Genomic DNA, 26430 nt, shown 5'->3' on the forward strand with positions numbered 1-26430 from the left:
AAGAGACAATGCTGAAGTTTAAAAATAACACACTTACTAGCACTAGGCATGCAAATGTTTATTACTTATCGGCAGATTCATTTACATAAAAATCAAAACTGCAATGTTTCAAGGGGAGCCGCATGTAAAATCAAATGCTCATGTTCTTCCTCTGCCCTGTAGACATATTTGTCTTTTTAGACTGTTTTAGTGTGAGTCAAACAGTTTGGGAGATACTGACTACAGAAATGTCTGCTGTTTCTTACTATAATGGAATTAAATGGCAGTTGCCATATGGTGTTTTAATGAAGACTTAAAACACTCAGAGGCGATGTCTCGTTCCAGAAATATTGGCCTGGTTAGGCAGGCCATGTCATTTTATAAAGGAACTATCTTGTTTTTGCTTTCTACATCTGCCAACCTAAACAAGCATGCAGCTAGCTAACAGTGCTGCTCAACACAGTAGGACACCCGTCACCCTGTCACAAGCATGAGCGTCATTAGAAGTAGCTGAAAACTATCTCCTGGAAAGTGAAATGGTTGGCGAGTGTAATTGAGTAGAAAGAAAATAGTTCCCACATAAAAATGTTTGTGATGTTATCACAGGGCAAAGACTTCCCATTAGTGCTCCAGTTATAATTTTGATTTTGTCACACAGTTTTAAAAGCAAAAAACAGACTTTTAGACCCTTAGGATTTGTATTTCTGTAACTGCTGATAAAAGCCGGGGTTTGGGCGAATCGATGGCCTCGCCAGCTTAACCTGGCTGTATGCATCATCAAATGAAAGCTCCTCCCTCAGCATCAGATACCCAATCACGATGGAGGAAGAGCGGGACACGCCAGCATTACAGTGGACCAGCACCACACCGCCCTGTGGAAAGAGAATGTGACTGTAAGACCAAAAACAGACACAGTAAACATTAAGAAAAGTCAGGATTTCACATCTCGACTTCAATCACAACCTGTCCTCATGGTAAATTAAAATTACTAAAGAAAATATATAACACTCTAAACATAAAATTGGTCAGTTTCAAACAACCATTTAGCCATTTACAAGATCAGTTTGAGGCTTTAAGGCATTTAAAAACCATGAAAACTAGTACACAGTTATTCAAAACAATTATCTGTTCCTTAGCAAGTCTTAAAAGTAGAAACAACGTCAGGTGCTGGGTCTGTGACCGAGCATTTTCAGTTTATTTTGTATTTTTGATTTCTTATTCTTCTTAGTCTTATTCTAGTTTAGGTTTCCAGTCTACTCTTGTCTTCTGTGTCAATATGTCATGTGTTTCTTGTCCGCATGTCTCATGTTGTCAAGCCTGTGTTGTCATATCTAAGTCTCTCCATGTTTCCTGTTTTATTTTGAAAGTCTTGTGTTTCTTTGTTCAATGTGTTTAGTTTTACTCTATCCCTGTGACGTTGTTATGTTAATTTGTGTCAGCTGTTTCCTCATGTGTTTCCACTTCCCCTTAACACCTCCTGTGTGTATTTAGTGTGTGTGTTTTCATTCAGTGTTTGTCAGGTTGTCTGTGTTTGCTCCCATCACGTCACATCAAGTTCCATGTACTTCATGATTCTGCTCAGGTTGTGTCCTTGTGTTTTGTTTTGTTTTTTTTCCTCATCACAGTTTCTCGCACGTTCCTGGTCAGAATCATGTTCATATCTGTTGTCATAGTTATTATAGTTGAATTATAGTTACCACAGTTTAATTTCCCCAGTTTAGGTTTTACTTTAGTTTTCGCCCCTGTTCGCTTTTTGCTTTATTTTTGTACTCATGTTTAATCAGCCTGAATAAACGGCTCGTCTTTTATTTGAAACGCAGTTCCGTCTCCTTCCGTGTCTGCAATTGGGTCCCACTATTCACTCAAGACACAGTCAGCTCCTGCTGACAGCGGCAAACAATCTCATATGAACAACAAGACTTAGTATTTTAAACTGTATTCATTTAACAAAAATCAATGCAGATGCCAAAATGCAGGAGTGTGTGAAAAACTAAGACCATCTTTAGCACCATTTGTTTTCTCTAGGACTTTTTGTGGAACAATTTTGTTCTTTGTCCCGTCACAGCATTTCAATTGGGTTGAGGTGTACACTTTGGTTTTAAGCTTCCCTGGGAATTAAAAGGGTGAATAGCCGTCAGCTGCTGGTAATCAGATGCACCTGATGAACTGATGATCAGAAAGTGTGACCACCTCTATAAATGCACGTTTCATCTGCAGCATTCTCGTGTGTGTGTTAACATGATGCAAAGGAGGACAGACATCGGCAATGATGTTAAAGAAGCAACTGTTGCTGCCCATCAATCTGGGAAGGGCTTTAAGGGCATTTCCAAAGAATTTTACGTCCATTATTCCACAATGAACAAGATCATTCTTCTGCAAAGGATCTAATTATTTTTTATTATGTCCTGACATGTGAAACCTTAGAAATGAAAGATATGCTTTCTTAGACATGCTTTCTTTTTCACATGACCGTATGGCTGAGGTTTCTACTCCCCACTTCAGTAAAACAGAGTTAAGTAAAAGCATTACACTGAAGTACAAGGGTGACTCTAAGTTCACAAAGATCACTTTGTCTCTAAAGAAGAAATCTGTCAACTAAAACAAAATTTTAAAAAGAATTTGAATGGTATAAATAAAACTTTGATTCACAAAAGATTTTCATACGACGATTTCTCTTAATGTTAGCGCACAAAGTGAGCTTTTTATGTGGCCACATACCGGTCGTGAGTAAAGGTGAATAAATATGTTTTTATGCTATTTATTAAAGCTTAAAGATAAATTTCGCTGTATTTTGTATTTTGTTATTTTCTGATTTCTTAATATTCCTGAAGGAGCATTAGACGGATGATGTAGAGCGAGTTGAGAGAGAGCAAATCTGCATCTGGGACTGTGTGAGAATGTGTCAAAAATTTGCACTGTGATACATATTAATGTTGATGTAATTATTTTACTGCCTAAAGTGCCTTGCTGGAAATGTTTTTTAAAAGTCTAGCCACATCTTGCGTGCAGGCCCACGGCTCACTTCTGAAGCTCAGTGTATTGACACTTTTTTGTCTCTTTTATTCACAGCGAAATCTCCCGTCGCACAATGAAGTCTCTTTCCAGGCTGAAATTAAGTGGAACTGAACGTGTGAGTGCAGTTTTGATTTTTACTGTCCATCAGTACCCAGGAAGGAGAGGATATTTAAATGATCTTGCTGCAAGTGGCATGCTATCAGAGTGCTTTCTTTTTTTTTTTTTTTAAATATAACAATATCCAGCAGTTCCACTGGGAAAAATACAATTTATTGAAGTGCACACAGAACAATATCTGTATTGTGCTGTATAAGACCTCTCTTTTATAAGTTTCCATCTTTCAGAATGGTTGATCTGCCCTTATAATATCTGTGCTGGTGTCTTCAGTCAGCATTGTTACATATTAGGTCTTGTTTTCCTTCTTTACAAAAGAAAACTACAGAAAACTTCTGCAGACTGAAAATTGCCTGAGCTACATAATCCATCACAGCAAACACAGAGACTTAATTTGGTTTTGTCAGTGTTTCTTGTTTTGCTGTTATTTCATTGCGCTCCAGTTGAGTGTTTTCATATCAGCGCTCACATCACATTATGTTCTGCTTACGGTCAATACACACACACACACACACACACACACACACACACACACACACACACACACACACACACACACACACACACACACACACACACACACACACACACACACACACACACACACACAAGCAGAAAGAGATGCAAGTCCGTGCCAAATAATCCCTTCAAAAGTATTTCATACAACATGTAAAATCACTGAGGAGAAAATTGAGTTAAAGCACACAAAATGTTACTTTGCAGACTACATTAGATGACCCCAGCATAAGCTTTTAAAAGGTAATCAGGCCTGCTACCTCACCTTTGTGCTGAGTTGCAGATAACTGCCTCCTGTAGATGTGTGTAAATGCATCACAGTGAGGCAGCAGAATAGCTGTGTGCGCACACTGACATGTTAAATTAGCCAGCAGATATGAAAGAAGGCATTTTCAGGCTGCATGAATCTCCTCAGGGAAGGTAGATGCAGGAGTTTTTAAATAGATCAGATTTTCTTTTTTTTATGTTGGTGTTGTTTTTCATTTTCATTTAATCTGGCAAAACCATAAAAGCTGACAAGTTTGTCGTTTATATGTACCAATCAGCCACAACATTAAAACCACCTGCTTAATACTGTGCAGCGTTCCCTCTGCCTGCCAAATCAGCTCTGACCTGTTAAGGCATGAACTCCACAGACGTCTGAAGCTGTCAGGCACTGAGACATTAGCAGCAGATCCTTTAATTCCTCTAGGTTGCAAGGTGGGGTTTGAGGCCTGGGAAATAGCAAAGCCAAGTCGACACCATGGGTGCTTTGTCATGTTCCTGAAATCATTTGTAATTTAGTTTTGCAGAACAGTTGCATTATCAAGCTCAGAGAGGCCACAAGAGTCGCAAAAGGGGTGTACATAGACACCAGTGTCCAGGCAGGCGGTAACACACACGGACTGATCGTCTACTTGATAATACAGAAGCTAAAATAATAAATCTTATTTATTACCTGATCTAATAATAAGAGGAAGCTCGTTCAACAGCGGTGCAACTAAAACAGCAACAATGTGGATCCCCTTCATTTTAAGCCTGGACCGTGGAATCAGTGGCAGCCATTGATTCTCTGATCCGAAGGGTTCGGGCGCAGAAACAGGGGGTTAAGAGTTCTGAGATATTAAGTGGAGCCATACCATGTAGTGGTTTAAAAGCAATCAATAAAATCCTAAATTGGATTCTGTAGGAATGGGAAGCCAGGGTAATTCTGCGAGGACTGGAGTAATGTGTTCGATGGGTTTGTGAAGAGCTTTGCTGCAGTGTTTTGTACTAACTATAGACGACCAACTGCTGCATCATTGAGGCACGTGCGAATGAACTGTGCTATTTTAATGAGCAGGAATTGATTGTGGGTAAGATGTCCTGTAACATGAAATTTAAAGTTCTTGTCAAAAAAATTTAACAGAGCATTTTCAATTCAGCATTTCTAAGCATACTAATTTTTTTTTTTAATTGTTCTTGGAAAACATCAGTTTTATTTTCACACAATTACAACAACAAAAAATACCAGGGTGAATATTATTACCCCCCTGATAAACTGACCTTTTTATTGAGCCATAGAACAAACCACTGCTGTGCAATGATGTGAACTTTGTAATGGTCAAAGCTTTTAAAATCAAGTTAAAACTTTCATTGTACTCGCAGTATAAAAACTTCAGCAAGGGTTTGAGTTGTCACTTGAGAAAGCACCTTGCCAAAAACAAAAGAAATCAGCTTAGACTTGAGAAAAAGAATTATTGATGCTCACAAAGGAGGAGATGGATATACAAAGTTATCACAGCATTTCCAAGTGCCAAAAACAGGAGTGAGAAGTATCATCACGAAATTCAAAGACAGCCACAAAGTACAGAACAAGCCTGACAGAGGTAGGAAGCAAAATATTTCAAAGACTCTAGAATGAAAACTGGTGAAAGATGTGTCTAAAGACCCCAGAACAACTGCCAAGACTAGTGAATGACTTAGGCAAATCAGGGATTGTAGTCACAGAGAAGACAATCACTAGAACCCTTCACAGGAATAGACTGCAAGGCAGCAGACCAACAAAACTCCACTTCTGCACTTCAAGCCAGACTGAAATATGTTAACGATAACCCGGAGAAAGATTATGCTCACTGGAAGCGCGCCCTTTAGTCCGATGAGACGAAACTAGAGCTCTTATGTTTGGAGAAAGAAGGAAGAGGCTTAAGACCCTAGTAACACTGTCCCCACAGTGAAATATGGTGGTGGAAGTATTATGCTGTGGGGATGCTTCAGTGCATCCGGAACTGGGAATCTCATCAAGATGGAAGAAAACATAAAGAAAGAAGAAGATGTGGAGATTTGTAAAGGAAGCTTCAAGCAGTCTGCAGAAAAATTGGGTCTGGTTCATCAGCCTTCATCTTCCAAGTTGTTTTTTCACAATTTAGGAATAATTTAATCAGAAATCAACATTATCTACCCAAAACATGCACCTGGTGAACTCCAAGGTGAATCCTACTGACAAAGTCCTGACTTGTATCCCACTGAAAATAGTTGAGGTAAACTGAAGACCAATGTCCATGCCAGAAGACCATCAAATCTGAAGAAGCTTGAGATATTGGCCAAAGAAAAATGGGTAGGGAAAGCTGAGGATGTGCAACACTCGTTGAAGCAAAAAAGGATACACAATTGACTATTAACATCATCATTAGAAACCATTTTGTTTGTGTGAGGAAGTAAAATAATGTAAGCTGTCAAAATAAAAGTAGCATGTTTGGGAAAAGCTGGTTTAAATATTGCTTGCTTTTTTTAGTCTCTGGGAAGAAAATTAGCCCAACGTCATTTATTCCATGGCCCAGTTCTGATGCTCTTGTGTTCACTGCAGGCATCGTTGGTGATGGACAACGAGAAGCATGGGTGGGCACTGTGACCACTCTGCGGATACACAGGTATCTGTGATCCTGTTGACATTCACCAGCCCTCCCGCCTTGGCCCACTTATGGTAAAGAAAATAAAGAATTAAGGGGCAAGGGGAGTAGGGGTAATATTCCCAGAATAACTCAGATTTTAGATCTAGATTAAAGTTATAAATTCACATGAAAGAAAATGCACATACGTATTGATAAAAAACAACAGCTTTCTTAAGTTTTCTTAAAAGGGATTTTTGGTTAGATGTCTGATATAAAGTTTGTGGATAATAAAGGCTGCAGACATTTAAAGTTATTAAAAGCGTGACATTACATGCATTAATGTCACGCCTTTTAGCCTAACATCAGTCTTTCATGTCTTGCGATTGCATTTTATGCTTCAAAAAGATATTGGAGAAATTTGTGGAGTTCATCTTGCTGAACACAAAGTGTAAGTGTCAAAAACTTTACATCCCATAGGGCTTATTTCTGTAATAATCATAAGTTTATGGATAGTCAGTTGAGCCAAAGCAATGCCAGGGTTGGCCTGCAAAGAACATCATCTCTGCAGAACTCTGCCGCCATAACTGCCATCCACGTATAGAAGTGGATGACTTTATTCTAACTGTGTGTACGTACCTGTTCCCGAGTCTGATCTATGAAGGACCTGCACTCCTCGAAGTAGGAAGTGATCTCGGTTTCTGGGAGGTCCAGGATCTGGAGCGTCTTATAGACCATCTTATCTGGGAACAGGTTATCGACTCCATATGCAACATTTAGCACATGAGATACCTGACAGAGGGGACATGGGGAAGAGGGAGTGGGTGCAGAGACATGAAACTCCTTGAGCAAATGACCCCTGAGCATTGACTTGCTTTAAAAGCTCTTTTTGCCTTGACGGAAGAGTAAGAGAGATATTCTGTCAGCCATATTGATGACATGACACAAGCTGAATGTGACTGAGAGAGGGCAGAGGCACAGGGAGAAAGAAGGAAAGGGGAGAGAGATGGAGAGGAAAGGGTGAGGAAAGCAAGAGGGAGCGAGTGTAGGCAGGGAAGAAGACAGATGGCTCCAATTCATTTTGCAGTATCTGTCTACTCTCACTTAAATTTAGCTTACCTCAGAGGGCTAAATTCTCTCCTCCGTTACATCTCAGCGTCGCACTAATGTGCTCTGCTTTTAGACTACTTGTATCATCTAACATCCTCTTCCGCGTTAAGAGACAAGTTAGGCGTTACACTATATTTTTTATTATTGACAACAAATCCCATTAAAGGCCAAAATCAACAGTGAAATGATCCTTCTCGGAAGTATTGTGTGTGTATCAAAGTCTGATAAATCTCATTCCAGTATGCCAGAGAGCTATATTATTGCCTAAAAAGTATTAAAAACATATCAAACACACACAGTGTGGTTTATTTTCTGTCCTGCTGCTACAGTAAATACTTTCACACTTAATATATATAAATCTGTAGCTGTAAATAGTCCCAACAGATGTACTTATTCCTCCTATTTAAGTAATGTTGGCTAAAAGTGAAAGTGAGCCTCGTTTTAGAGAAGTTTTGAGTCTTGCCACACAAGGTAAAAAGAAAAATTTTTACCTTGTTAATTGATTGAGCTTTTAAAATATCCCTGTATGTTCCGATTAGATAACAATAATTTTTTCATTATTACAGATATTCCTTGGTGGATAAAATGCACTTTTGACAAACCACAGTTAATGTAGTTGCTGCCTACAGTGGATTTTCAAAATAAAGAAAATGACATACGGCACAATGATGATAAATAATAGAATTATGTCTGCATGCTAAATGTCTGGCTTTTGACATCCACGTGGGAGTTTTTTGTAGATGGAAAAGTGAATAGGAAGGCAAACGCAGTTAGACTTCAAGCAGTAGAAAATGTGCCTGCAATAAGCCAGACAACCAGAGAGTTGATCACTATCAAAACCATGACTGCAGGAAACCAACCAAGCACCAGATGTCTACTGGGTGCTGTTTTCTTTGGCTAAACCTGCCTGGAGCAACTAGGCCTTTAAAAACACATTACATCAAAATATGACATTTTTAGAGTGTGTCTTTAGTTTTATTGATATTTGATCAACCCAGCATCTAGTACAGACAGACAAACTATTGAAGGATGGCAATAGTTTGACAAAACACGCTTCTGTCATTTATATACATCAACGTGTGACTTGGGGTTCTAACTGGGTAATGGATGGTTTGCAAAGCTGCCTCCTGGCTAAAAGTAGGAATCTGTAGGTTGTTTCATGATTGTCCATAGGAGTTCTAAAAATAAGACTACTCTTCACCTTTCACTTTTTAACCAAATCTGCTATCCAGTATATTCTTGCTGGGTTGGGAAATGGACGTTCTACTCTCTGTAGCATCATATCTATAATATGTCCGTTTTACAGTGAGTAGATCTGACATTCTGCCAGTCTCAATGTGAGATTTACCAACAAAATACTCCACTGCAGTGTTTAAAGGCATTGTTCTACTGGTAAGAGCAGGTTTTTAGAAAGTGCCTTTGGGCAGGCTGTCAAATCTCCTGAGTTTAATAGCTATCTAAGAAAACCTGAATTTAGACAGCCAAGGTTTCATCCTAGAAACAGGAAGTGAAGGTATTCGTAATCTCTCCAATTCATCATCCTGAGAGTGCACAGGCAGCAATATGCCCATGCCTGGGAGCAGCCACTGCAGAGAAGGACTAGTCACATTTCACTGATGTGGAGGAGCAGCGCTGAGACTTACTGTAATCATTTACTCCCTCTACTGTGCTAAACTGTCACTGCATGAGTCATGAAGCTCCTCTGGCTATTCGCTGGCTGCTGCTGACCCGCAGGAAAGCTCAGCTACATAGCTGCCTCTAATCTCATGTCACTACACATGCTATCACAACAAAGCAAGGGCATGCCCGCCCTATTGATCCCTCTGCACTGACCTTATATCTCTGCAGGGTGTCAATGTCGTGGGCTGCATCCTGAGAGCCTGAAAAGACAGAAACAACTCGATAAGAAGGCAGACAGATGGGGCATGCATCTGCCTACCAAGTGTGTTTAAATAAAGCTTCCTGTAGCATGATGATAATTCCTCAGCCGTAAAACTGCTTAAACCAATTTAATAATAGAAATATTTTCAGCACACTGTGTTTATTTACACCTCTGAGAAGTAAAATGTACCATTTGGTCATATTTCTTTACTGGGGTGCTGCTTTTTTGAGTAAAACTTGAATTTTCACAACTAAAAGCAATGCCAGACACTGTGACTGAATGATCTAAAGAAGTGACTTTGGGTTGTGGGGAAACAAGGCAAGGTATTTCCTGGCATTTAATAGATTACAGATGATCAAACAGACCAGGAAACAGCAACTATCTCATGAAAAGGACACCTTTGACCCTATCGATATGAGGATGTTTTAAAGCGGTGCCAAGTTTTGCAGGGAAAGCAAAAGCTGAAGGATATCAGCAACAATATCACTTCGTAAGAAAACATGCAGACACAAAACCCTTTTTGAACAGCCGCAGTACCAAGCGGGGAAGATATCAGTCAGCAAAAACCAAGAGCAAAACGGCTTAAAGCTACAGAAAAAATCTGGGATAGGAATCAGATGATTTGTGTATGTAGTCACACTCGACTAGGCTTAAAAACTGCTGAAATACAGTAGCTATTCAGAGTTATCTGTCACTGCAGAGAAGGAAGTTCATGATTCTTTTTGCGAGAAGAGACAATTTCATGACAATAAACATTCATCAGCAAAATTTGAAAAGAAATAATGCAGCATAGAGTGTAGGTGGAAAACTGCATTATTATCATTATCATTATTATTATTATATACATATACATAAATTAGCAGATATATATATATTCCCTATCACTCTCCCACTCACAAACCCTTTTAATTGTTACTTTATTATAGCTGCTGCTCACTTGTCCCCACCTAAATCACCTTACTGTATCTAAAATAAATGGAACTGATCATGCTCATCAACTGAACACAGAGAGGGACTGAGAACAAGTCAGGGTGGATCACGGGACATTTGAATATTTAGTGAGAAACAGAACACCGGTCAAGAAATCACTGGCTGCGTATATTTAAGCTTATAAGCAGCGCTGTGGAGTCATCCATATGGAGTTACATGCAAAATAACACAGTGAGCAAGGCTGATAATTGAAAAGCATTGAAACCCATTTTGCTAATTGGGAAACCAAATATTTAGATACTTTACATAAGTAAATGGAATACTACAAAAGTTTTGGCAATCACATACAATGTATGTACTGTGACTGTTTTCATTACTTTATTTGTATATCATGGTAATGGATTCATTAATGTGTATATTACTTTAATGTTGCAGTAGGAGAAGATTTTAATTACTATGTATGTATATTAATTACTGTATATTGCCTGAAACTTTCAACTATAATAACAGAGAATTGTATAGCAGCAGATTTATAGTTTAAAATGAGCAAAATAGTAATTAAAGCTTGAAAATAATGGTATGAAGAACAAAAACAGTATTTGCATCCAAAAACTGTTAAGTAGAATGACCTGGAAATACAAGTACTGTAAAGTACTTGAGTAAATGTAGTCAGTTTACACGTCACTAGTGGCCCTATCTTTACCAGTGGTGATAGCACATGCATGTATGTGACATGTGGGCTACTTTGTGTTTGTGGTGGTGTTGCTTCTTTGTTCCTTTGCGTATGCCACAGGAAATACACACATTCATTTAAAGAATATTTTTGTAGTGCCATTTCTGAGTTTTGTAAATTGTCATGCATACATTTTTCATCATGGTCAGAGGAACTGTAGGAGAAGGGGCAGGTAGGATGTTCACAGAGCTGGAGGAAAGGGTAGTGATCAAGGCAGTGGCTTTACCCTTTCCAGGACAAGTCATTCTTTTAACCAGTGAACATTCCACTGACGTGCATAGGAAGGATGTGAGAATAACTGAAAGCAAATTACTCCAGGGTGAACTAAGACCAAAGCAAGAAAGAAATCACAACTAGCTTTCTAAAGCAAACCAAATCAGACAATCAGCATATGAGGGAAGCCTTTATGAGGAACACTTACAAAACCTGCTGAAGTGAAGGCAGTGAAAGAATTCTGTCCCTACTAAACTGGCTCATTCCTCAGGGTCTGGTTTTGAAAGGGAGCAAACCCCCTGGGCCAGCCTCTTCCTATGGAGCTCTGAAGTTGATTCAAAAAGGACCAAAATCAGAGAGAATAAATTAAAATATCTCCACACAAATGACAGCAAGTGGAAAATATGGTGTTAATCACACAGGGGTGATTTTAATAAAGATAATCTTTAATTAAAAAAAGATATTCCGCCGCCCTTGGCATTCTAGAGCTCCAGGCGGTGCCCTGTCCCTGCCTCTCTGCCAGTGGCAGGGACCAACACACTACTTACCCCGACTGATTTATTATCATTACTTGTAGCCGTGATGGAGGTGGTAAGAATGATTACTTTGGCATTTTTTCCACCACCTTCCCACCTCTTCTGATGCAACCCCCTGGTCAGACATTGTGGGACACAAGCAGGTATAGATATAATGATTCAGTCTTGTTTGTTTTGTATTTGTTTTGTGTCTCTGCAATATCCTTGACCATGCTTATTGTTTTGCAGGCAATAAAGTAAAAAACAAAAAGGCAACAGCACTCCAGTTTCAACTGAGAAAGGAAATCACGCAGGGAGACAGTTAAAATGGAGCAATGATCTCTTTCCATTTGTCAAATAACTCCTCATGAAGACAGCAGTGGAAGTCTTGAGTAGCAGGAGCTGGGTAATTATGTGAGGGAGACATATGGGCAGGAAGCAGAATATGATGGAAGCACTTGCTCCAGACTTTCCAGGGTGGATTCTCAGCTTACTGTCTTCAAAGTAGCAACATTTGCACTCTTTGCATTAGCCAATCCACTTTTACGTAATGCCAAACTCATGGTGCTGAGATGCACATCTAAAGCCAAAGGATTGAGCGTGTGTTTGGAAATAAGCCTGCTCCGGCCCATATGTCTCATCAGTATAGAAGGAGACGATTTACACTGACACATCTGTGAAAGGATGCCAGGATTTTTAGAGCACTTTTTAAATAAGAGTCTGACAGGGGACCTTGTTCAGCGAGTCTGCTAAAGAAGAGTAGACAGATGTCCATCATATTTTTAGTGGTGTGTGGCAGATGTTATTAAAAAATCAATAGACTCAATGTGCTGGTGTTATTAAAGCAGAGGTAGACATGTTTTTAACTTATAATAAATTATTATTATTGCACAGTATAATAGCCAACTGAATATTAATGTGGTCAACAATTAGACTGGCTCTCACCGAGAAGAGGAAAGCACTTTTATTTCCTGTAGTTTTCCCCACGTAGCTGACATGGTGGAAAGTGGAAACAAAGTAACGGTGGATACAATCCGCCAAAAGAAAACGAGCTCTGTTGTTAAAAGGGAAGGCATAAGGTGAAGTGGTAGAGTCACAGAAACCAAAAGTAAAATAAAAGTGAGTATCAAATTAATGGAGAGAGCTCCCCAACATGAGAGGGTTCAAAAACAGCGTTTAGTTGTTACTGTTTCTGTTGTAACAATTACTGCACAGGGGATGAAGACACATTAAAGTTAGGCCCCAGTCATATAGCCTTAGAGGTAAGTTGAAAACCGCCAGTTGCGAGGTTAAAATGTGTAATGCACGATTATCTGCCAGCTGGTTTTTGGCCACTACTGCAAAATCAATCGCTAAAGCCTCATTTATGCAGACCTAGAGAGTTGTCTGTGAACCCAAAGCAACACAACATGCCACTGGCTAAAGAAACTCGAGAACAGATGAGAACCAAAGTGATCTATCAGTCTGGAACGGGTGACAAAGCCATCAAGGAGAAAACTGATGGTGAACCTTCCCAGGAGAAGTCGGCCTATGAAGATTACAACAAGAACGCACCCACAACTCATCCAGGAGGTCACAAAAGAGCCCAGACCTGCAATAAATGAAATCATCATTGAAAAAATGTATTTTGTATTTACTCAGTGTCTAATATTAAAATTTGTTTAATGGCCTGAAACATTCTAGTGTGACAAATATGACAAAAAACAAGGAAGTCAGGAAGGAGAGAAATACTTTCTTTCATCACTGTACATTTCCCCCGTAGCAACTGAGGGTGCCAGAGCGTCACCAACTGGTCTCCAGGCCTGTGTGACTGAGGTTTTGCCACTTTCATTTTTTAGTTGGCAGACTTTGCCCCAAAACCTTTAAATTAAGTCGATACTTCTTCTATTGATTTTCACTGCATTTCCATTTAGTTATTTTTGTATATCATTATTACATGTTTCTGCTTATCAGTGAAAATTGTATCTGTGTTATTAATTGGTGAGGGAGAATCCTCCCTTAAAGCGACATGTACCATGAAAAAAACTGCAGATCATCCCAATGAATACCCCGCACACACACACAGAATAACTTCTCTGCTCTTGCCTGCAGATGTTGTTGTAGATGCATTTGAATCAATAATGGGAAAAAAGAGTCCATTTTTATTCTAAAAATAATGAGATTTGGAAAAAATGTGTCTTAATCGATTGCTATTTTTTATATTTTTATCTCCATCCTGTCTCTTAAAAACTAGAAGAGGAACAATCTTTGCCTCCATAGATCAGATGCACTACACAAGGTCATTTTTAGGTCTCCAGATAAAGGAAGGGAATTTCTCCTACAGTATGTGTGTGAGGGATTTTTCTTGAAGACTTTTTTGGGCGTTTCTTTTCAAAAGATGTTCAAGGCCACGGTCAAAGGAAAATAATGTTAGTTTAAGCCAGTGGCTGTAATACTACTACTACTAATAAAAATGAGAATAATAAATTGCATTTATTGAATTATTTAAAGTAAAATGTTCTGTTTCAAGATTCCAAAGTTGCTCATATGAGATACTTCCTATGTTTTATTACCTTCAGTCAAACACAAATCAGTTCAACATTGCATTTGCTTGAAAGATCAAAAATATTAAGCACCAGCACATAGCTAGACTGGAAACAGGGGGATGCCGTCAGCCTTTCTACACGTTAAAAATAGAAGCTCAACAAATTTTCTACAGCACTAGAGACATTTGGGTTAAATGAAAAACACGCAAACCTGTAGGTTGGAACGCTTTGAAAGACTTTTAGTAGGTAGTTTATTTTAATTTTAGAATGTTGCCAGGCATACTATTATACTATGACTCTTCTTTGGCTATAGCTTCATATTAAATGCATCTAAAAGGGGGAACGAATGTCATTTCCATGACCTGACACTCTGCAAGAAATATAAAATCGTAAAACGTTTTTTTTGTTTACTTTTTTAACTGATATTGTGGAGATATAGGAGCTGGTTTAAATTGGATGATATCTATGTGTATGTCAAAATATAATAACTGTCAGTGGATTGTAGCCAGAGGACAGCAACACATTATAAATATTAGCAATATCACAGCATCACGCCAAAGACAACTGAGGGAGTCTGCACAAAGCCTTCAGAGAGGAACTCGCCTCCAGCCTGACAGAGTTGTACTGTACTCTATTTACAGAATATACAATGAAAATCTGTCACAAGAGCACTGAAAAAAACAGAGATACTCTCACAGGCAGTTACAAAAATATCAGAGAACTATTAACACATGCCCTATCATCCTGTACAGTCTGATAACAGGTTGATGTGACCACTGAGGTACTTTGGGGAATGAAAACAGGTTTTAATGTTTGAAGCGCATGGATCACTGTATGGAAGAGAGTCACCTCTGTTGAGCCAGACAGATGTAATATTTTATTGATCCCTGCTGAGAAACTCTCTCGTCGATTGTTTCTCGCAGTGAGGTCAAAGCGCAGCGTTAGTTACAGATGTGAACAGCACCTCAGAGCAGGGTGGGAATTCAATGTCAAGCTCAAGGACGCTTCAGGATGGATGCATGCTGACATGTGGAAAGCTGCATCCTCCAGCTAAACGGGCAAGTCAACATTTATCTTTGGACAAATTGAAAATTAACAACAATGATTTATCCATTATTAGGAATTAATAATGTTAAGTCATTGCCACAGTAACTGGATCTGCACAGAGACATTATAAGAGTCCTGAATTTAAATCTGTGGGAAGGTTCAGCAACAGTAAAGATGGTGGTAGAGGTAAAATGTCCATGTGGAAAAAAAAGCTTTTTAAAATCTTGTTTTGGGGCAAAATCACATCAACTTCTTATTTCTGTCCATGTTATACCATTTACTGTATATTGAATCCTGCTATGAAAAGCCTGTGTGCTGTCCAGTTGTATCACTGTGTGAAAAGCATGGCTAATATTCCAGTAAATGTACCATTAGAGAGTGGGTGACATGCATCCTGCATGCTCTGTCCAGGCAGCTTCTTCATGTAAAGTACACAGAGTACTTCCGGAAGTGCATATGCTTCTGAAGTGGACTATTTTCTCCCAAGTGTTAGACGTGACAAAGGAGAAGCGTGGAAAATATCTGCCGCTTATTCTCCTCAAATTGTTTGTTCACGTGTGAAAACTGAGGGACGCTGCATGCTCATACAATAACTTGTCAGTTACAACAGAGCCATGTGACTCAGAGTTATTCAACCCCGCTGCCCTAAAGAACGCTTTATATATATATAAATGTTTGCACAGCTGAAGGCCCTTACTATGCGCCTGTGATGGTTTTACTTTAACTATGTTGTTTTACACAGGTTAGCCTCACAGCAAGGAGGTCCTGGTTTGAATCCACCATCTGACCAGGGCCATTCTGTCTTGATTTTTTTTAAGGCTTTAGCTTTGATAAGGCCAGTGAAGACTGACAGGAAAGTGGAGGGAAGAGAGAGGGGAAGACATGCGGCAAAGGGCCGCAGGTTGGACTCGAACCCGGGTCATCTGCTCTCAGCCTTGTGGCATATGGTCGCCTGCTCGTTCCAGCGATCTCAACCGGCGCACCACACTAGACTCTTTTAAGACTCAGAAGCCAATAGGTGAAATCGACTGAGAAAACTGAGCAATTATGCTTGACAGGATATTGACTTACAAATCACAAGATAGCCACATACCCTGTTTTATCACTAATTTTACGCTAAACTGGATGACAATTTAGAAAATGACCATCATGCTCTGTTAAATGAGTCTTGAACCTAGCGACTGAGACCACAAACCCATCAGGAAAGGGTTTACTGAGCTTACAGAAAAAGTGAGAAGTAGGGCTGTTTTTCCATAGACTTCTAGACAACTTGAATTATTTTTGCCCCCTGCCAGCCATGAGAAAGAATACAGGTTTACAACACTTCTGCAGCTACTTTACTTGTTAGACCCAGATACTGTGTCAATTTCTGTTGAACCTATGCATATTCCCAGATTCACTGTTTTCTGTTGAGGGTTCCTAAAATAGATTTGCATGCTTTAATATTCAAAATGCAAAACTGCTGACACTCTATGTGTAATCAGCAGACAGCGATGAGAGATTTCTGTGTTATGTTTTGTGAAAATATTGGTGCATATCAGACAATCTATATGCAGATATATACGTGTGATAGGCCAATAGGTCAACTGCTAATAATGCCCAACAGATATATCGATCTGGTTCTAGAATAGTGCAATCATGTGGTGGGATTAGCACTGAAAAAAAAAAGCATTTGTAAGAATGGTGCTACAGAGATTACCCAGCAGGAGGAACGGTCTGATGACACCAACTTGGAGGTCCAGGCTGTTATCTTCTACAAATCCACACCCATTTCCATCCTCCAGCTCTTCAACCAGCTCCACATCTCCCTCTCCTCCATCACTCCTCCTCTCCAGCAGCTTTTTGCCTGTCACTGTGGTAACACGCGTGCACTGTTTCTTCAGTCGGTCTTTCGCGAAGCCGTGGATCTCCTGAGCCAGTGAATGCATCTCAACAAAGTTTACAAGACTGGCCTGAAACATGCAAACGTATATTTAGCTGAAGCATTAAGTTTGTAATTGATTTGTTAAGTATTGGTAATGTATAGTTACACAAACTGGGCTAAAACTGTGTATGCCACAAGAAATGTTAAACTGAAAAGGGAAGGCACTGATGTCTGTAACAAGTGAAGCTGATGTCTGAATGTAAACACATCACACGTTAGTTTCTCTACTTTTGTACTAACCTGGTTTAAATGGACTGGATTCAATCAAATTTCCGCAAAAGATTAGACCGCTGTTGCCTTAAAAGGGCTTTATGCCATCGCTGCAGTAGAATCTCACATTATCACAGCTTTATTTTTTTTAATACAAGATAGAAAAAAAAATTTAAAAAACGAAACAATCTGTGAGAAAGTGTAAGCTCCTGCGACTGACAGCTGAATCGGAAGCTACGTCACAATGTGATACGTTCAAATGCTCAAAATAAAATAGTAAATTTGTTAGATTTTTAAAGGCCCGGTTTGACTGCTAGAAAATTATACTTCTACTTAATATTTTTTTTTATCTCTGTTTATTGCATTTATTTTGATTTTGAACTATTTTTCATCTTTTTTTTTTTGCCCTGTCATATTCTATTTGGTTTTATTGAGTCATATACTCTTCTACTTATTTTTTAATAGCTGCAATGAGCAGAGGTAGTGATAGTGAAACCTGCTATGACATATGATTAGGAGATGATGGCACAAACAGAAAGGACAGGAGGTTGAGCTGGAGGTGGCAGAGTTGAAGATGCTAAGATTTTCATTGGGTGTGACCAGGATGATCAGGATTTTATTTTATTTTTTTAAACGAGTACATCTCAGGGACAGCTCTGGTTGAAGGGTTTGGAGACAAAGTTAGAAAGGCAAGGATGAGATGGTTTTGATATGTACAGAGGAGGAGGAGTGGATATAATGGAAAAAGGATGTTGAAGATAAGATAAGAAGAAAAGGAAGAGCCCAGGGAAGGGAACATACAGACGGTTGATGTGACAGACCCCTATTCTACTTATTTAAACTACTTTGTTATGAGCTGTTAATGTTTAGGTGGTGTACCAAATGAATTTGCCAACTTCTGTTATAAAAACAAATCTTAGCATCATCTGGAAGTATACGCCAAGTCTTTAAAATAAAAAAATTAACGAGGGTCCGTGAACGCAGCATTAGCCAGCCTCGTTGTGAAAACCAGGACAACTCCTCATCCAGGGAACGAAAAAAAAAAAAAGAAAAACAGGCAGGGAGACGGTGGGGTGGAGTACAGGAAGCTGGTTGAACATGGGCGAAATTTAATCTAATAACGACATAAATCATAGTTTCCATTTCTTCCCTATTTTTACGGAACAAGACTGCGGAGATTTGTGGAATTTTTACTGGATTGCTTTGGAGATTTAGGCGAACAGCGAGGAGAAGATGTCTCGGGGAGTGATCCAGCCCAGCCAGCAGAAACTGGCAGAAAAACTCACCATCCTCAACGACAGAGGCATCGGGATGCTGACCCGTGTTTACAATATTAAAAAGGTTCGCACACACACGCAAGGCTGTGCCCCCCATTGATCGCATACAAGTCTTTGAACAGATTTTTTTTTTTTTTTTACGGACATCCCAAATTAACATCAGGGAGCTATATGGGATTAGCTAGCACTGATTGCTACTCTCACGGCATGAGCAGTTAGAAGACTTTTAGGTCTCATTTTAGACATTAGGCATTATTATTATTTTACTAACTGCGTGTTTATGTGCGTCAAACGACACTTACGTTATCCCTTTGGTATCCCTGGAAGCAGGTTGTGGGCACAGCTAGCCACTAGCTGTCACGTTAGCTTGCGGTAAAGCTGGCCATTGGATTTACGACGTGAACTGATTTTCGGTTAGATTAATCAAAATGGGAGTTGATTGTAATGGGTAGCGCGATAAACAAAAAGAACCGAAACAGCCAAACAAGCCCCTTAAATCCCTGGGCCTGCGTTAGTGGTGGAAGCTAGCTGCCGTCGTTGGCCGCTATAATGGCGGCGGCTGCTAGTTAAGCTAACTGCTAATGAAGCTAGGAGTCGGGCGTCGTCTCCCCTCCACCAAGAGCTAAAACGCCAAACTCCAGCTGCAGGCAGCCTGTTAGTTCACCCCAGTCACTGACATATACATAACCGAACTCGATGCTTTTTTCAGACCTAGCTGGCAGGTACCTAGTTTAGCTGGGTACACTAATTGTGGAAAAAAATGAAGCGAAAGTAACGAGTAAAGTCGGTTAATTGGACGTTCGATTGTTATTTTCAACTGATTACCGAACAAATATTTATGATCCAACCAGAATCTAATTTTTTATATATATGCTGGCCAATGATAAACGAATGGTTTCATTTGCGCCCTAGCTGTATCCAGCAGGCGTTTTGCTTGACTGCATAAATGCTATGCAGTTTGACATCTGTCCAATAAGCTTTTCATGGGTTAATGTTAATCTTTAAAGGCACGTAATGCAAAATTATGTATTTAAAATGAGCTAAAAAACACAAAGGTAAATAAAGCTATCAAGAGATCATTTAGAAACCATCAGCATGACTTCATGTCAAAAACGGCTGTGTGTTGTGATAGAGAGGTATCAGCTGAAACTAAGCTAGGGTAAAGCCTTACTTTCACATAATATCAGTTTTTACCTGGCATTTATTTAACCAGGCAAGTTATTAAATTTTTTTCTTATTCATCTGGTTAAATGGCAGCTTGGAAAAAGTAAAGCCTCTTGAGGAAATTGGGGTCTGTATAGAGAAATTTCAGGGCTGCATTTTCCTGATCACCTTGAGAAAAGGGCTTTAGCCCTCTCCTGAAAGATAATTTATAAGGAGTTAGGGAAAGAGAAGAGAATCTGGCTGCGCTTATAAAATGTCCTTAATAACTTGATGTGGGCTGGTGTGGTGACAGTATAATATCCCAAAGATGAATTACAAGAACCTTATCTGAGATACTTTGCCCCCCTTTGCTTTTCAGTGTTCAATACATAGGAATAAATGGCTTATAGAGTGAAATGAAGTGTCTCATTGAGTTGACACTGCTGGAGAGATGGCCCAGTGTAACTCCTGCCTTTATTAAAGCTTTCTGAGCCTGAACCTTAAGAACCTTAAGGCTGAAAATGCAGTATTGGACAGAAATGATGCAAAAATGAATTATGGCAACCCTTCAGTTAACTGTAAAGATTTGAACATGCTAAAAATGCATAGAGCTCCTTGAAGCAGATTTTATCACAACAGCCTGCTTTTGATCATTTTCCTTGTTGGTATAACACGACTGATAACATATCAGGCGGTTATCAAATTAAAAGAAAAACAAACTTAATTAATGTTTACCCCATCAGCTTTGTTTCACAATCATAATGATTGATTGCTGGATAGTGCATTTCTATGAGTTATGGCATGGTATTATCTCTTTTCCTTTGATACAGGATGCTTTATCCTCTGCTAAAAGGAGGTGACAAGGGACATGCTGATCTCCTTTCCTTCATATTTAGAGGATCAGAATCTCACCAGCTCTTTTTATGGCTGTCATGCAGGTGCCTCCTGCTCACTTTGTGCAGTTACAAATTAAACTAAGCAAAACTGAAATTTTTTGACCATAGCCTTAAAGTTTCATAGCAGAACACACCCAAAAGCATCAAAAACACACCCTACTTGCATGTTTGTGGTAAGTGCCCTAAGGCTATTACAGTTGACTACAAACACACTTAAAAACCAAGACTAGATCAGAAGTAAAAAACAAACAAACTGCATTTTAGTTAACTAATATAAAAAACTAGAAATCATTCTTTGATTGTTTTAAATTTTCCAAGGCAGAAATTATGAGGATGCTTTAGACTGGGATGTCTGTCGAATTATGAGCCATTAGTGTGCTGATGAATAAACATCAGCACACATAATAATTCAGTAAAATAAAAATAGATACAATAAAACTAGTAAACTCATGCGGAAGCTAAAGTGACGTGGTGGGAAAATAAATTCAGTGCCCACATTGATACTACATCTGCTTCTTATTGCAATAGGCTCAGTTATATAAGACACATTTACTAATGTTAACTGACTCTTGCTCAAGTTTTACACTAATGCTTTGTGTGTGTGGGAGGGAAAAAAAGAGTAGTGGGTCTGTTTGTGTGGGATGAGCCTTTGTTGCTTGAGTATGTATGATGAATAGAAAAAGAGGGAGCGAGTGAAAGAGGCCAGTCATATCTTAGCCAGTTTTAACAAGTGAAGAGTAGAGTGTTAAACTGTCTGAAAGCCCATACTGTTTCCCATGTGTAGTTTGGAGGTGTCTTTCTACAGCATTTAATTTTCAAAGCATTATTTTGTTTTGGTCTGAAGGCACCCTCATTGTGTAAAACACTCAGCTAAAATGCCACTGTAGTAATAAATTTGCTTTGAGCATGTCTGTTAAAGTTATAACACAGTATGAGCAGTCAGACACTAAGATTTTGCTGCTGATTACTCTTCTTAATACGCCCTTCCTTTCCTCCCTCCCTTCTTCCTTCCTTCCTTTTTTCTTTCTGTCTGTCCCATCATCTTCATATCTATCTATATTCAAACCTGCCCCACCATAAATCCTCTGAACATATCCACTCTGACCTGTTCATATGTTATTTTAATGCTTCATTTTACCTTGTAATATTAGAAAACGTCCTAGCATCCAGTATTAGCTGCATCCCAAAGCTAGGAATGAAAGAACTGGGGCAGAAATTTGTACCAAAATCCATGGGCTCAATCTTTTGATTTGGTTCTTTAATCTTGCAAACCCTATCAAAGTTTCCTATAATATTTAATCAGTGGAGATAATTGTGTTTGCTTTGTTGTTTGGTTTCTACCTTTGGGAGATAGTAATTCATCTAAGATCACAGCAATGTTCCTATCCATTTTAAGCATATTCACTCATCACACCATCGACTATCTGCAGAAACCCTAAAATCTCTTCCTTAATTAATCTTGGCTGAGCTGGCATTAAAGTTTTTCTTTGCTGTGCTTATCTTTCAGCCAGTAGACCTTCTAACATCATTTTACTTCTTCGGGGTATCTGTTCTTCTTAACCCCACTCACACTCAGCTAACCCTTCGTGCCCCTCACCCCAAAGCTAGTGTTAAGAATATTCAGTCAGTTTCCCACAAATGAATTAAGCTTAGTCCTAAAATAAGAGAAACATTCACTGAAGCATTGAAAAAACACATTTAGTCCAAGACTACAACTTAATCCATGTCTGAGGAACTTGAGTCAAAGGCCTTTAGTTTATTGTGACTAAAATCAAAACTGGCCAATATGTAAGAATGCAGTTGTGTTGCTGAAATGTATAGAAAAGTCTTTAAACTGCTTTTCAGATGTCATGTTTAAATTCAGGATGCACCAATCAGATATCTGGATCCTGTGCAGTTCTTTGTGCACGGAAGAAGCTAACATCTAAGCGCTTGGACAGGATCGATGCGTTGGCTTCTCTCTCATATTTACTTTTATTCAGGTACTCTTATTTACTTTCCTTTGATTATGTTCTGTCAGAGACATCAGGTAAGCTAGGAGCTGGAGGGATGTTGGTTTCACTGTGGGCTGAAATCAGACTAGTACAAATAAATTAAACAGATAATGCTAATGTATTTATTTATTTTTTTAATTCTGTTGTATTCATCTTTGGCATGTAGTATAGTGAATTTGTCCTTTGATGTATTTGTTATTTTTAGTCAAGTTAGAATGAAAGTTGTTTCATTAAACTTTGCTCATAAAATGATGGTTTTCAGTCATTTTCTCACAGTGAGACATTAACTCTGATATCAGATTGGTACTCTGTATTGGAAAACCTTTAAAGCCAAGGATTCCTCATCATGTTGGAAGTGGAAAAAGCTGGATTGGTGCATCCCTAGTTTAAAGTTCTTCAAAGGTCTCTTAAGTTATACCTACACATCTGTGACACCATCACAATTAAACAGCATCTCTGAAACGTTACTAATTTGGTGATTCTTGCAGTACTTTTGCTTTCAAGTTCAAGTTTCAAGTTTATTCATTTATATAGCACTTTTAAAAACAACAATTGTTGACCAAAGTTCTGTACAATAACATAGTCAAAACAGAAGATATACCAAAGTTTGATGAAATGAAGCAGTTTTTGGGAAGATAATCTGAAATAATTGTTCCTTTATGATTCAGGTTCATTTGGGGATATGGATATATATATATATATATATATATATATATATATATATATATATATAAAATTTTCTTTTCTTTTTTTTTTTTTTAAATTGTATATTGGTAAAATATCAAATATTTGTAAATTTATTGAAAGTGTTATCACTTTTACCTTCCAGAAACTTAATGCCCCTTCTTCTGTCTTTTACCACCAGCCTTTTTTTCTTCCCCTGAGCTTCAAAACCTTTTTTCGGCATCACTCTGCATTCTGATCCACAAAATGTGGTTGCTTTCCTTTTGTTGCGGAGAAAATACTGAAAAGTATCGCCTGGCCATTAGCTTACCTATTGTATGGTGGCGCAGAGGGGACATTAACACATTAATGAATAACTGCTGGGGTGAAAATTTGCAGGTTGACATTTATTAAAGGGCACACCTGATTACCAGGGGCATTTTTACTCCTCATTTTTAATTTCAAGGCTACTTTATGAGATGGATAAGGCCCAAGACCTCCATAAATTTTACATGGTTTCAGTGGCATGTTGCCCCAAAGAAAATGCAGTGCAAAGTGAATTTCATCAGAGTGCTGGCAAATTTAATATTTTTTTTTAATTAATTCTGTTTGATTTGAAGATATAAAATCGGCTAGGGTGAGTTCGCCATTAAGGGAAGAGCCGGCAGTTTTTCAGGTGCTTCTTTTTGCTGACATGTGCTCAATAAGTGAAATTAGCTGTTTGATTTGGATGAAAACCTGCTGACTTTCATCCCTTCATGGCATCACCTTCACGTCTGTCACCACAGACCTCAAATGCCTGGTGTCACTAAAATGTTTCCTGAGGGATTCCCCATTTCCTTTATGTAATAGATGCTACCGGAAATAAAATCTGAACTTGTGAAAACAGAGCCCAGTATTCATTTTAAGTTTGCTTATAGGGCCATGGCTTTGTAGCCAAGCTTTGATACATAAAGACAAAAACAAACAAATCATAAATCCTTAACATTTTTAATTGACTGGCTAACTGATCAATTGATTGACACCATGCAGTTGAATATACTGCATGGTGTGTGTGTAAGAAAAGACTCATAATATATATAGATTTAAAAGAAATGCCATATTTGGCAACATATTCATCATGAATAGAATTAAATACTAATTGAGCAGTGTATTTACTCTAAGCTTTAAACATGTGCAAAGATTAATTCCGAGTGTCTTGTCTTGTTGTTTTCTTGTTAACACTAAGAAAACAACAAACTTGTTTATAAACGCTTTATTAAAATTGTAATTGAAAAATGAGACCCGGGATCTTGGCATGGGCTTTGTATGGTGGTTGGTAGAGATGCCATAGATTATAGCTGCAGGAAAGCCAATAAAAAGTCAAAGTTAGTGAGTAGCATTAGTTAACATAGTGCATGTATTAAACAAATGACATGTATATAATGTAATGTGTTTAAAAAGTGTTGGAAGAAGGTTTGGAGCTGGTGCTATCATGGAAATATTTACAGAGCGTGTACTCAAATTTGGAAACTTCGTACAGAACCAAAGATTGCATATAGGCTAAGTTACACCCATACTTTCCCTATTACCCAGATAACATGATCAAAGGATGAACTGACATGATACAGATTTCACGTCTTAATTTATTGTGCACCAGTATCTTTCAGACAAGGACAAAACAGGCATTACACAGCTTTTCCTGGCTCAGATTTGGCCTTTGTGTTGTTATCTTATTTAACAGAATCAATTCCTTTAGCTGTAATTTGTATTATTTAAATGTGTTTCATGTGGAAATACTGTAACAGATATTTGTGCCTTTGAATGTTAAGTTAGCACATCAGTTGTCACAGATTGCTTGGAAATACTGGTGGAGAGGGAAAAAAAAAAAAGGATACACTGCATTTAATGTGTATTTGTCAAATCCAGCCCCAGAACTGCTTAGTAGTTGTTGGAACTTGTTTGTTACAACTAACAAATATGTTTTCCTTATATTATATCTAAACCAGTTTGAACAAACTCACAGTTTCAGGTGTTTCAATTTTTTGTAGCTAAAACAGCACCAGAGCCATTGGTGTCCAGAAATAAGTGGATTGTCTCACACGTATCAGAGCACCACGGATGCAGTCAGGAAACACTGCATCGTCAGTTACTAAGCAACAGCCAGAACACGAATGTGGAGCAACATTATAAAACTGCAAGGCCCAACTTCAACTTCACACTTTTCTGTGCAAGACAAAAAGGCTTTCCATGCTCTTAAAATGGATGTTATTTTCAATGTGCTGAAGAGCGTAGGTAGAATTACTACACATTGTGTTACTTTCAAGACAGCGTGCGTTAAAATAAGTGTTAATGTGATAACATGTTGGCGCGGCATGATTTTTGTGTTTTTATGTGCTGTATTGAAACGAAATGCCAGAAGGGCTATCCTTAACAAACTCTCCAGCACGCAGGAAACACCTCAGCTGTTGTTTTTAAAACGTGTGTGTGTGTGTGTGTGTGTGTGTGTCTGACATGGAGAGAGCGTGAATGAGTGTATGGATGAGTGATCCAGCAGTTTGCCTGGGTGGGCTCTTTGTTTTGATTTCTTCTCTTCTTCTCTCCGTTCCAATGCTTCCCCCCTCTCCTATGCAGCAAGGACAAGTTTGGAAGGTTTGCAAAATTTATCACCTTCCACTGATGAAACCCCTCCCCTTGTCACCCTTCCTCAACTCCTTCCTCTCCCTCCTCTCCCCTGTTCCCCGTCCTCCTCCTGGCTACCTGTACTGATCTGTTGGTCCTCTCCTTTGTGCCTCACTCCTCTTCATCTGTAGTGCTGAAAGTAAGGCTGGGCTCCATTCCCTGTCAATTTTACCAACCCACAATGTTAATTCATTGTGTTATTCATTTGCTTATGATAAAGCATTCAGACATCAACTA

The 26430-nt window shown here is 38.7% G+C and overlaps 2 protein-coding genes across 6 annotated transcripts in view; one reads left to right on the forward strand and one right to left on the reverse strand.

Moving 5' to 3' along the window:
- Positions 1 to 43: 43 nt before the first annotated feature.
- LOC309720230 (dual specificity protein phosphatase 19-like) lies at positions 44 to 20241 on the reverse strand. 2 transcript variants are annotated; one of them, XM_082556929.1, is made up of 5 exons: positions 19139 to 20241; positions 17125 to 17377; positions 9414 to 9460; positions 7110 to 7262; positions 44 to 851 (listed from the first exon to the last, which is right to left on the reverse strand). In XM_082556929.1, the coding sequence occupies exons 2-5, from the start codon at positions 17351 to 17353 to the stop codon at positions 669 to 671; spliced, it is 612 nt and encodes a 203-aa protein (XP_082413055.1). In that variant the 5' UTR covers positions 17354 to 17377; positions 19139 to 20241; the 3' UTR covers positions 44 to 668. The 2 variants fall into 2 exon arrangements, with proteins under 2 accessions (XP_082413055.1, XP_082413054.1); XM_082556928.1 differs by lacking the exon at positions 19139 to 20241 and adding an exon at positions 17590 to 17809.
- nckap1 (NCK-associated protein 1) overlaps positions 18543 to 26430 on the forward strand; it is a 37362-nt gene continuing 29474 nt past the window's right edge. For 2 of the 4 annotated variants that reach the window (XM_082556923.1, XM_082556924.1), the window contains exons 1-2: positions 18543 to 18900; positions 26146 to 26163. In XM_082556923.1, the coding sequence (XP_082413049.1) occupies positions 18793 to 18900; positions 26146 to 26163 (126 nt within the window). In that variant the 5' untranslated portion in view covers positions 18543 to 18792. The remainder of the gene's footprint in view (positions 18901 to 26145; positions 26164 to 26430) is intronic. The other 2 variants (XM_082556925.1, XM_082556926.1) reach the window with 2 other exon arrangements.

This window comes from Aulonocara stuartgranti (assembly GCF_965226115.1).
Source record: "Aulonocara stuartgranti genome assembly, chromosome: 13".
NCBI lineage: Eukaryota > Metazoa > Chordata > Actinopteri > Cichliformes > Cichlidae > Aulonocara > Aulonocara stuartgranti.